General features: G+C 46.8%; 1 protein-coding gene across 28 annotated transcripts in view; it reads right to left on the bottom strand.

Moving 5' to 3' along the window:
• The window catches only part of MYO18A (myosin XVIIIA), a 151,625-nt gene that overhangs the window by 98,901 nt on the left and 39,825 nt on the right, over window positions 1–12,899 (bottom strand). For 2 of the 28 annotated variants that reach the window (XM_083479713.1, XM_083479693.1), the window contains exons 1-3: window positions 8,641–8,896; window positions 4,639–4,706; window positions 2,751–2,809 (exon numbers count right to left, since the gene is read on the bottom strand). The exons of 19 other annotated variants lie outside the window; for them this stretch is intronic. In XM_083479713.1, coding sequence (XP_083335839.1) covers window positions 2,751–2,809; window positions 4,639–4,675 — 96 coding nt within the window. In that variant the 5' untranslated portion in view covers window positions 4,676–4,706; window positions 8,641–8,896. Of the gene's footprint in view, window positions 1–2,750; window positions 2,810–4,638; window positions 4,707–8,640; window positions 8,897–12,899 lie in introns of those variants that run through there. 7 more of the 28 variants (XM_083479694.1, XM_083479714.1, XM_083479697.1 and 4 more) reach the window with 7 other exon arrangements.

Raw genomic sequence — 12,899 nt, 5'->3', positions numbered from 1 at the left:
CTAGCTCAGTATTGTATACACTGACTGGCAGCAGATCTCTTTGATTTGATTTGATTTGAGTTTCTACTGAAATGAGGCTGCATTTTAATGTTGTATTTTAATCTTGTTTTTAAGTTGTATTTTAATCAATTGTTTTTATACTTGGTGTTAGCCACCCTGAGCTCAGTCTTGATGGGGAGGGTGGGGCATAAATAAAATGTATTAATTATTATTATTATTATTTAGAACTTTCAGGCAGCCGGCGCTCCTACCTGAAGATGCCCGGGATTGAACTTGGGACCTTCCGTGTGCAAGGCAGTTGCTCTACCACTGAGCTGTGACCTTTCTGTGGCTCTTCATATATTCAGAGCCCTGAATATAGATCAAAACAGATAAGCTCCTGAAACCATTTCCAATGGTTTGAACTGGGGGGCTCACAAAGGTTTTGGAGGTCTAGACGAGAGAGGGTCTGAGATACTTCTGCCCACCCACTCACATTTCTCCTAGCTATTCAAGGCCAAATATTGGTGGCACATATGTCAGGGATTCTTTAGTTGTGATTCCTACATTGCAGGGGGTTGGACTAGATGACCCTTGGGATCCCTTCCGGTTCTACAATTCTATGACTCTGTTGTTCTATTCCCCCCTACCAGTACCCTGGGCTGAGACACCACCACATATCTGATAAGATAAGAGCAGGCTGACAAGCAACCAAAGGGCTCATCCTAGGACCAGGAAAAATTAAGTTCAAATCTCTAATTCAGCCACAAAGCTCACAGGGTGGCTGTTGCGAGCACAAAATGTGTGAATGGGGGAGACCCATGAACTACCCTGGCTTCCTTGGGAGGAAAAGCAGGATGCAAATGAAACACAAACTAATGAACTTCACCGGTAGCAGAGTGTTTAAACAGGGGTTTCTCTCGGCAGAGGCACTCAGCTACAAACAGAATAGCAGAGATGCTCTGGGCACCAAATAATCACAGTTGTTTAAAACTGAGGCCCAACCAAAATGTGCATTGAGGGAGCTGTTAAATTAATAACACAAATCAGGAGAAACCCAGCCACCACCAAAAGAAGAGCTGAGGCGATTGCAGGGGGGGGCAGCTCAAGGAATAAAAAGACGGGGAAAAGCTGGGGATGGGAGAGAAGCCTAAAGGGCCTGAGACCACCTACAAGCCTGTCCCAGAGGGGTAGGTTTCCAGCCCTGATGGCTACAGAAGGATCCCTCCTTCTTTGTCCCTGCCACCATCCATTATCCTAGAACTAGGCCAGAGCTGTGCAGGGGGCACCTTCCCACAGCGATAGCTTTCAAGCCGCACCAAGTGATCAGCCTAACAAAGACCCACCTTAAAGCGCACACAGGGGAGTGGTTCTCTGGGAACTGGCAGGTCCCACCACCTGAAGTGTATATGATTGAGCACAGGGGAGGCAGAGAGAGGTAGGGATGGTGGCTTTGGAAATGGGCTCCATTAGGGGTCTCTCGTCAGCATCAACAACAAGGCCAGGCAGGAACCTGGACGAGTCACTTGCTTTCTACATCCCGTGGGCTCAGAGGAAGTGTCGTTCTGCCCCATGGCTAGCACTACTGCTTTGAGGTTTTTCCTACCATCGAGCAGTATACAAGTTTTATGAAATAAAAATAAATAGGACTGAAAATCTGCTGATCCTCACAGTGCTTATCAGACCCAGGACTCACCTTTTACCCTCCACATGCCACATGGGCACGGTTTTTCACCACGCATGTGCATGTTTCTCTTTCTCTGCAACTCTTTCCTACCCCACCACCCCACCCAAAAAAATCCCTGTGCCCACAGAAGAAAATAAAAGAAAATAATGGCAACAGTGTTGGCGCAACCCGCTTTGCTTCCCAACTAAGAATGGAAGAATCTGTCAGCTTTGGTTTCTCTTTCTCGCAATCTTAAATTCATTTCACCACTTTTCCATAACAGTTTGCAAGGTGCTTTTTTATTTTTAAAAGTCTTCGTGGAAATTCATTAGCGTTTCAGTGTAAACATCTCTCAATATACACATGTTCATATTTAATTTTGCCTAATACAAACATTTTTGCAAAGGGCCCTAACAAAATGCATTTGGTAAGTGGTGGTTTTGTTTTTGTTGTTGTTGTTAATCTTTTTTGGGGGGGGCTGTTGCTGCTATATTAATTTTTGTATCTGTGTTTTGATTATATGGAAATTGTTCAGTTCAATTGTGTATTTTTGATGTTCTATTTATTGTTGGTGGCTACTTTTGTAATGTTGTAATTATATTTTTTTCATGTTGTAAGCTGCCTTCAGCATGATTTGAAAGGCAGCATACAAATAAAATGATGTCTGTCTGTCTGTCTGTCTGTATGTATGTAATCTGTGCTCTCTCATAAGCATTTTTATACACATGCCTTGGCTGGAGAATTTCATTGCAAAATTCAGAGACGTGCAAATTTCAAAGGATTGCTGCATTTCCACTTGTGGTAATGTTTCAGATGAGGCAAATTTAGTTAAGTTCACCTTTAAATGAGAACTGAATCGAATTCCTTCCTCCCCATCCCTAGTCCCAGCACAAAACGTGAAGATAATCTGCCAGCCCCCTCTCACACTTATAGCTCTAGGATCCCACACAAAAAAATGGTGGGCCCTACAACACACCGTGGAGACTGCACACAAGAGAAAGAAGGAGGGGCAAGACCCACGTCACACACAAACTTGTCCTGGCCTAGAAGTTAGCCCAAGCGAATACCACCACCCCCTCCAGTGCCCAAACCCAGACGGACTTACAGCCCCATCCTCTCTCTCGTTTTTTTTCGCTGCTAAAGGTTTGTCTTCATCCTTCACCTGAGGAAGTCAAATACAGATAAGGAAATATTTCATTCACGCCAGGACAAACAGTTGAAACGTGCACACACACACTTTTTCACTAGCACATTCCGGGCAGTCCATATCACAAGTATGATGGTAGCTTTTCACAAGCACTGAAGTGGTCAGGATGTTCCCAGCGGACCTTGTGTTAAGCTGCTACTGGGCAGAAAGCCCATGCTGGAGAAAGGCTGTGTACAGACTCCCATAAACTCTACATCCAGTAGACTCCCACCGCTGGGTTGGGAAGCAGCAGACACCCATCACCTTACCCACAATTCATATCTCTTCTGTGGTTTCTTATGAAATACGACATTTTGATGCAGGGGTCTTTTTCTCTTTTTCACCAGGAAATATCTACTAATATTTTCAATTACATTTTAATGGAGACTTTTACTAGTTTTATTGTAGTCTGCAGGTTGCATACCACCTCGATATATCTTATGAAAGAGTGGTATATAAATATTTCAATAAATAAATTCCGCCCCCTCAAAAAAACCAAAACATCCAACTTTTATCTGAATTGAGGAAAAGAGCGGCCTTGCTATGTTTTAAGCCAGGAATGTGTACACTCAGCCCAAGTTGGTAAAAAGTTCATCTCTGCAGGACATAGAAGATGACAACATATATTCCATTAGGATCAAAGCAAGAGCAATGGTGGGTGGGGTGCCTCAAGGGTGAGGAGGCAACAGCAACTGGGAACCACCATGATCAAGAGAAACCTGGCATCACAAGAATTACACATTTTTGCTATTTTCTCATCACCCACACCCTTACTCCCCAATCTAGCAACCTTGAAGCCCAGCAAACACAGAACAGCAAACTTGGAACAGAAACTCTGGCAGCAAGGCTGCAATGTGATACACTCCCACCAAACAGGTAGATAGGTTGGTAACACAACGACACAATGACGTATTACTCCAAACCTGGATTGTGAAGACATCACAGTAACCTGTCAGTCAAAAGTGCATTTTAACACCACTGTGTGCAGGGAGGCGCTGGTTCCATTGGCTCTCAAACCACACAAGCCATGCATTGGTGCAAGGGGAGGATGGGGCAGGAAGGAAGGGGGGGGGGACACATTGTTACCGCAAACCTGGGCTTCTTGGGGGCTCCTCACTCCTTCTGAGACTCAAGCACTTGGAAAGCTTAAAATGCTCAGAAATAGAGCTATAAATTAGTTGTGGAGATATGAGTCAACAGATGGCACGAACTATTATATTAAGAGCTCCACACTGAGGTCAAACCCAGGTTTACAGTAACAGCACTCATGATCACACAGTACTTTCAATATATCAGCCTCTACCAACTGGTATCCTCCAGGTGTTTTGGACTACAACTCCCATCAGCCCCAGCCAGCACAATGTAGTCCAAAACATCTCAAGGGTTGGCAAAGGCTCCAATATACAGTGGAGTTAGTAGCACACAAGTTATTTCACAGGCAGATTATTCCACACAGTTGCTATGCAAAGGGCTTGGAGGGAGTGGCTGCCAGTTTGTTCAGTCCATTTGGAGTCTCTGAGAAATGGCAAGGAGGAGAACAGATTCTCCCCAGGGACGTCTGCTCTTCACACAAGCCAAGAGGGGGCCTAGGACTGACCACCGGCATTCCTGCCACATTTCTAACATGACCTCTACTGCTCCGAAGCCAACTCCCTCCTATGCCAGGAACAAGCACAACCTGGTCCCCTTTTCAATGTGCTGCCGCGACTCGTGTGCAAAGTGCCCCGTTTTAGGAGAGCAAGGGGGTGGGGAGGGAGAGAGAGGAGGCAGGGAAGGCCAAGAACCACAATAGCAAAGAGACTTCCCTTCTGCTCCCAGAATGCAAATCGTGATGAAAAGGCCATGGCTGCCACGCTGGAGAACCTAAACCCCTGACTGGGAGAGAAAAAGGTGGTAGAGGTTAAGAGTCTGCAGAATGGGGGCGGGGAGCCCTCTGGGTCCCAGGCAAGACAGACCGAGGAACCACAACAAGGGGAAACCTGGGGCAAAGGGTTCCTAAGCAATCATGCCTCCAAATTCCCATTCTCTTAACCTCGGGTGATGAAAATGAAATGATACTCACCCTCAATAATTTTTCAGGTAATTCCACCCCACCCGAAATAAGCATTTGCTTTACAGGCAGTGCAAGGCTGCAGCCTTGGGATAGTGACTTCCGCAGGCCCTTTTAAATGCAGTGACCTCCTACCTTCTTCCAGTGTAGAAAAACTTGATCTGACAACATTGCCTTAGCTCCTTGTGCCTTCCTTTCTGAACCAGCCTTTAATTAAGGCTCCTCCCCCCCACACACCCTTCACCTGTCATTATTAACCCATCACCAGTATTGTCCCCAGCTATACTTTGAGATGTCACTTCTTAGGGACTTCTGAGTTAACTGAAAAGCACTTGAAATGCATGAAGATACAGGCTGTGTGGGTTATTCCTTTCTGCTTGTCTTAATTCTCCTTTTCGATTAAAGGAGAGGCAGCCTTCTTTGGCTAACCCAATCACATTTGCAAAAGGTTTGACAGCAGCTTGAGATTCACAGGCAGGTGCCTCTAAGAGCAACTGGTGCAACCAGAATCCTCCATGCAGGTGTTGCAGCCTTTGCAAGGGGGCACAGTAGTAGAAGGGAGAGCATATCAACCTCTTAACAGGTGAGCTTTGCGGATCCTATAACTGTTTCATGAGCTGGAAGTCCAGGATCAAAATTGAAACAACTGGCTGAGCCCACACAATGTGACCTGGGTTCCTTTATTACAGACAGGGAAGCACAAACTTGTAAATGTAAGGAAGTGGCAACCTCAGCCTTCACACAAGCTGCCATGTCTCAGAAACTCCAGCAGCGCTGAATCTCCTTTTTCACTGAAGGGAGAAGGGATTTGCTACAGATCTAAAGCTGTCTTAGGGGAGCCAAGAGCGAGATCTTCTCACTGCAGTTGCCCCAAAGGCTTAGCTGACAGGTACCAAGGCTCCTAAGACATTTGTGCAAGGGATGGATACAAATGGGGCACCATCACTCACTCTCTGGTTATACAGCATCACCAGCGCCCAAGGCTTATGACCGACACGAAAGGAAACCTGCTCTCACAATACCACATACCTGATGGACTCCTTGCCACAGAAAGCCAGGACAGTCACCGAGGGATAATATAATTTTATAAATGGAATTATCAACATGGGTAGGGCACACATCGCCTCCTCTGAGGCCAGTGTGGAGACAGAGGCTACTAGGGTGGGTGGGGGTTGCAATCTAGTAAAAAATGATGATATTCAGACTAGTCACTTTTGTAAGACTATTTACAATGTTTATTTAATCAATCAGAAAATATTTATATCCCGCTTTCTGCCTCAATATGAGACACTCAGAAGAAGTTCACAATCAAATGCAATTAAATAACTAACCCTGGGCAGACCAAGCACTGAGCAGGACATCAGTCAAACAAGCCAGTCTGTTCCCAAGTCAAGTTACTAGATGAGAATTGCTGGAACAGCCTCTCCTCTATTCCACTGGGAGGACGCATGGCTTGGCTTCTCCATCCATCAATGGGGCAGCTTGGGCTATGGAGGAATCCCTGTGCTAAAGCTCATTTTATGGACTTCTCTCTCCACCACCTTGCAAACGTACTGGGCGGCCTGGCTCGAACTAATGGGTTTTGGGACGGTGAGCAGGACAAGGTCCCCAGGAACAAAGGCCACCGCCACCAGCTTAGCATGTACAAAGGCCCAGATCACACTGCAAGTAAAGAAGCCATTCCCTCTCCACAGGAGAGTGAGAACTACAGAAAAGCAGCAAGGAAACCAGTTCCTGACATATCACCCCCAGCTCCTGAAACCCAGAGACAGGGAGGAGGAGTTCTTACTTTGACGTATAATGTAAGAAGAGTTTGAGGGAGTCGGGGATGTTTGGCCTGGAAAAAAGGAGAGTGAGAGCAGATAGGATAGCCATCTTCAAATATCAAAAGGGCTGTCACATGGAAGATGAAGAAAGCTTGTTTCCTCCTGCTCCAGAGGGTAGGACACAAACCAATGGCTCCAAGTTAGGAATAACTTTCTGACAGTAAGAGCTGTTCAACGGACTTCCTCAGAAGGCGATTGACTCTCCTTCCTTGGAGGTTTTTCAGTGGAGTTTAGATGGGCATCTGTCATGGATGCTTTAGCTGAGATTCCTGCATTGCAGGACTAGATGATCCTCAGGGTCCCTTCCAGATTCTAAAAACCTGCTGGATCAGCTCAGTGGCCCATGTACTGGAGCATCCTGCTCTCAAATCAGGTGCCCCAAAGGGAAGCCTGCAAGGAGGACCTGAGCACAACAGCAACTCTCCCTTCCTGTGGTTTCCAGTAAGTGGCATTCAAAGGTCTGCTGCCTCTGACAGTGGAGGGAAAACACAGCCATCAGGGTTGGGACCCCGTGATAGCCTTATCCTCCATTAACGTGTCTTTTAAAACCATCCAAGTTGGCGGCCATCATTGTATCTTGTGGGAGAGAATTCCATAGTTCAACTAAGCACAGGGTGAGTAAGCTCTTTCTTTTGTCTATCCTGAATCCTCCAACGTTCAGTTTCCTTGGATGTCCCCAATTTCTACTGTTATGAGAGAGAAAATTTGTTCCCTATCCACATTCTCCATACCATGCATAATTTCATACACTTTGATCAAGTTGCCTCTTATTTGCTTTTTCTCACCTACTGAAAGCTGTCATTTGCACCTCACTTCCAGACAGAGAGAGGCCTTTGCTCAGCAGTTATTCTGAGATGCTGACTCTGTGTCAGGTGCCTGCAGCTGGCTGGCTGGTTGGCTGAATAACCCAGCCTTTGCTTAAATGGCCTTGATGACAAGTCAGACTCTGGCTTACCTCGCCCCTAACATTTGGCATTGAACACAACCTATCCAAGGGGGCAATGGAAAGATGGGAGCAAAGCTTTCCATGAGCCCTCAAGTAAAGTAAAGCACTGATTCTCCCACATTCTGACTTCACCAGACTCTCTGCCCGGCCATTTTCAACTTTTTCTCAGTGACTCATAAGGGCAAGAAACCTACCTAAAAAAACAATTAAAAAGGAAGCTGCAATTCTCAAGGCTACAGAATTCCACACTGAGGGATCATAGGGCATGATTGTGGAAGGGCAGCATGCACACAGCTCTGTCTATTACTACGAACAGCAGCTCAAGGCACACCAATCACTCTCTAGGAAAGGCACCACAACACTCACATTGAGACGTAACTGCCTCATCCAGTCTACACTCAGTCTCGTCTTCCACTCAAGAGGAGCCAGAGGCTGAGCCCTAATCAGCACAACAGACCCTCTAGGGAAGTACCCAAACAGTCACTCCAGGCCTTTGCAAGAGACGAGTCCCACCGGGGCGGGGAGGGGAGGGAACAAGAAACGAAATCGGTTTAGAGGCTTTACTAGAAGTTATAAGCGAGTTGAGGTTAGACTTTCCCAGGCTGGTCAGCTTTCCCACCACTACCGGTAAATCACACTCCCCACACAACATATAGAGCAATGGAACTGGCCAAAAGGGAAACCTGGGGGGCCCTCACACCTCCAGACTTGCCACACTGAATACTTGCTAGGGATTTTTTGGGGGAGACAAAGGGAGAGAGTGGCAGAAACCAAGTCACTCTCCAGTACAGTATCAATGACTGGGAAGCCTCAGCAGAGCAGGTCTCCAGCCCCCTGCTCAGAAGCAACTATAAATAGGGTAACAATGGAGGCCTGCTTTGTAGATTTGGAAGAGCCGAAGTAAAGCCCGCCCGCCCACCTCTCTTCCAAATTTTCATCACCATAAAGCAAGGCACATAATGAGGAAGAGAAGGGTTGCCACCTTACCGAAAATTGGGGGAGGCCGGAGGCCCAGTGAGAGAGGCAGCAGCAGTGCGGGCGCCCTGGCAGGGCTTCCGTTGGAAAAGACTGAGCGAAACGCGATAGGTAAGCCAAGTGTCACTTCCCAAGCGCAACGGCCAGAGGCAGAGGGACAGCTGAGCTGATACTGTCTGCCTAAAAATAGCCAAGAATGTGAGGCAGGCCTGGGAGAAAGGGGGGCAGTGGTGGTGGTAGAAGCTGGCTTGCTGGTGTCCAGCTGCCCCCTGGTCTCTGCCTTGAACAAGCAGGGCTTTTACAGTCTCTCATGGGCGAAGCCACATTTGGCAAGGGAGGGGGGAGGAAGGAGAGAGGAGAAGCAGCCTCATCCTATACCGGGGAGAGGAAGTGATGTGGGTGTCTGGCACATGAACCGTTAGTGCTCCTGCACGGCAGGAAACCAGCGCTCAGAAGGTCTCCTCCTCATCTGGTGGGGGGGGGTGCTATGTGAGAGGCCAAAGAGAACTGTACCTGACTTTGTGCAAAAACTTCAGGTGGAGAAGAACCACAACCAATCAAGCAACCTCCACCAGAAAGACAAAAGGAGAGTTGGTTAATAACCAGAGACAGCCATCGTAGATACATTACTTGCACTGTGCTTGCCACTAGGAGAGGGCGTGTCGGTCTGTTTCCATACTCTGTCAGTTTCAAAAGTGTTCATTTTGCAAGCCTGTTCTGTGGCATTTTCACAATAATCTTAGCATAACAAAAAAAAAAAAATCCACATGGAAATTCATGTTTTCTCACAAAACCCAAGCTTCAGAACCTACTTTCTTTCAAAGTAAGAACATAAGAAGAGCTCTCCTGGATGTGGCCAGTGGGCCATCAAAGTTTAGCATCCTGTTCTCACTGTGGTCGACCATATGCCACAAAGGGAAGTCCACAAACAGGACCCAAACTCAACAGCCCCGTCGCCACATGTATTCTGGTATTTGTGGGGCATACTGCCTCTGACAGTGGAGGGAGAACACAGCCATCATGGTTAGTAGGCACTGATAGTATTATCCTCTGTTACTATTTGTCTAACCCTCTTTTAAAGCCATCTTGGTTGGTGGCCACCACTGCCTCCTGACGGAGCGAGTTCCAAACATTAACTATGTGTTGCATGAAGAAGTACTTTATTTTAACTGTCTTGAATCTTCATTGGATGTTCACAAAGGATAGTGTTACTCTATCCACTTTCTCCACACCATTATGATATCATAGCTGAAAACTCCATCACAAAATTCAGAAAATTGAGAAATCTGAACAATAGTCAAGTTTTGATTGGTACATTCGGTTCATAGCGCACACGCGCACGTGCGCACACACATGTTATTTACATATCCATACTTTTCAGAGATTATTTCTGAATTAAATGTTTAGGAATGAAATCCTTCCTCCTGCACTGCTTAGCTACCCCAATATTATAGTATTCCCTAAATTTCATATGCATGGGGTTAAGCTTCCTTTCAGTGGGATGCAAACAGAGCCACACATAGCAAAAGGGGGGGAAATAGCCCTTGGTTTGCACCCTGCAGATTGAAGGAGAACCCAATAAATTCAGAGAGGGAACTACCATGCCACTTGCCTCTGGGCAATAATTAGGAGTACTCTTCCATTCAGCAACCCCAATATAGTTGTATTCCCAATATTTCATATGCATGTGGTTATGTTTCCTTCCACCATGTGGGGGCTCTTGATCATGAGCATTTCTTTACATTCTACGTAGTTGTTGGGAAAAGACAGCCTTTTGTTTGCATCCTGTGGGTTGAAGAAGACCATAATATTCAGAGAGGCAACAATCACACCACTTGCCTCCAGACAACCATTTCCAAGCCCTGCTTGAACCGTCAATGCATCAAGGAGGGCGGAAAAGAGAGCCAGGGAAGAGACTGCCAAAGATGTTTTAATCACACAACATTCAGCCTTGAAGCAAGGGGTTAGACTAGGTGACACGCTGGCTGAAACTTTTATAGAACAGTAGGTGCTGCTACAAAGCTACGCACGGCCATTTCCATGGCAACCAACGCAGCAGAGCCAGAAATAGGAACAAAATCAAGGGATTCCTCCCACTTGACTGGGGAGGAGGGAAGGGGGGGCGTGTTTTGAAAGACATGGCACACGCCAAAAAGGTGGACTCACAATGGTCTTCCCTATGGCAGTCCCTGGGAGTGTCAAAAGGCAATGTTGATGCATAAGTCGCATAGCCTGGATATGGCAGGGGGAAACAGGGGGGGGAGAGCCCTGTGAGCTGCTACTTCCCACTCAAGGCAGGTTCTGTTGAGCAGACATACGAGCCAAGCTCAACAGGACCATCCCGTCATGGATGCTTTAGCAGAGATTCCTGCATTGCAGAAGGTAGGTCTAGAATACCCTCAGGGTCCCTTCCAGCTGTACAATTCTATGATTAGGCTTAGAGTGGTGCCAAAAAGAATTTCCTTTGGTGGGATTCAAGAACGTTAAGAAAAGCCCTGTCAGATCAGACCGGGGTCCAGCTACTCCACCATCTTGCTTCCCATAATGGCCACAAGCAGGACATGAGGGCAAGAAGGGTGGTCCCCAGGGGCGGATATTCAGAGGAATGCAGCCCTTGATCCTGAACATAGAAGCCAAGCGTTATGGCTAGTAGCCACAGGTAAGTTTTGTCCTCCATGAACCTGACTTGGCGAGTGAGGATATGTAGAAGGCAGCAACACTGGAGGATAAGGCTATCAATGGCTACTAGCCACAAAGTCTACGTTCTGCCTCCAGTATAGGTGGCAGTAAATGCCTCTTAATATCAGCTGCTGGGAATCACAAGAGAGAAGCGTTCCTGCTGCACTCACCTCCTGCTTGCCATTGGGGCATCTGGCTGGCCACTGGGAGAAAAGGATGTTGGAAGACATGGTCTGATCCAGCAGCCAGGCTCTTCTGATGTTCTTATAAATGAATGGGGGGAGGATCTGCTATATGTTCTTAAAGCCTTTCTTGTATGAACTCTTGTTGTTTAAAAAAAAGACAAAACAAATTCTCCTGGGGATATTAACCAGGCTAGTTAAATGTAACCTCCACATTCAGGGGCAGTACAGCTTTGAGTACAGACAACAAAGGGGGGCTCTTTTGCCTTCACACCCTGTTTCTGAGCTTCCCATGTGGGGCACCTGGTCAACTGCTGAACCAGAGGGACTTTCTTCACTTCATTTGCTAGCACTCCCTCTCCCTCTCTTCTTTCAGACAATAACTAGACAGGCTGCCCCATATTGTGGCTACTGCCCGCCCCCCACCCACACGTCTCTACAAGAGGCCTGTATAAAGTCACATTACTCTTGGCAGGGAGAACCCCTCCACTCCAAGAGCTCTGCGCGTGCTAACTGCTTACAGAACGTGCTATAAATAGGCCCTCAGAAATCGAGGAAGGATGCCAGGGCAGAGGGGCTGAGGGGGGCAGGAGGGAAAGAGAGAAGAAAGAGTCATTCAGCAGTTCAGCTTGCTGCTCTCATGTCTTCTTGAAGCCAAGCTAAAGCACCTTCCTCCCCACACCCCACACCCCTGCCCCAGTTTCGCTTCCACATCCAGAGAGGATGTGCTGCTCTGTGAACCTGCAGAAACAAAGTGCCTGGGAGACAGAGCCACCCTTAAGTGCATAACATCAGGCTAGGAAAGCTGCTAGAAAGCAAAGGGGCATACAGAAGCATAGCATTGCTTCACTGACTGAGGGAAGCCCTACGTTAAGGGGAAGGCGGCTGGCTAACTGATGGCAAATCAGGCTGCTGAAGTACCACCAAGGTACTTGCACCCCCCCTTTCAAACACTGCTTTAGGAACCCTCCTCTTAGCTGTAACTCATACAATTGCAGGGGTTGGACTAGATGACCCTCTGGATCCCTTCAAAGTCTACGATTCCTGATTGTTTTTATTTATTAAATGTGTATACTGCCCTTCATCTGAAGATCACAGTGCAGTTCACAACACAAAAATACAAAAATGAGAACACAAAATACATAATAAAGGCAAACCGATTACCATCACAACCACACCCACGGAATGTGGAGAAGTGGCTTAACAAATTCATCTCTCACTTACATGAGACCAGGAAAAAAACTTGCTATATGCTGCTGCCACCTTGTGGAGACAGAAAGAGAAGAGGAATCTTAAACAGAAACATTTGAACAGGCAAAAGGAGTCTGGTACATCTTGTGGGTTAAGGGTTCAAAAAAACAGTGTAGAAGCCATAAATGCAGCTTTCTGGGGAATCACAGGAAGTAGCAA

Source organism: Podarcis liolepis (assembly GCF_965112155.1).
Source record: "Podarcis liolepis genome assembly, chromosome: 16".
NCBI classification, from domain to species: domain Eukaryota; kingdom Metazoa; phylum Chordata; class Lepidosauria; order Squamata; family Lacertidae; genus Podarcis; species Podarcis liolepis.
This window is presented reverse-complemented; position numbering and strand designations above follow the sequence as displayed.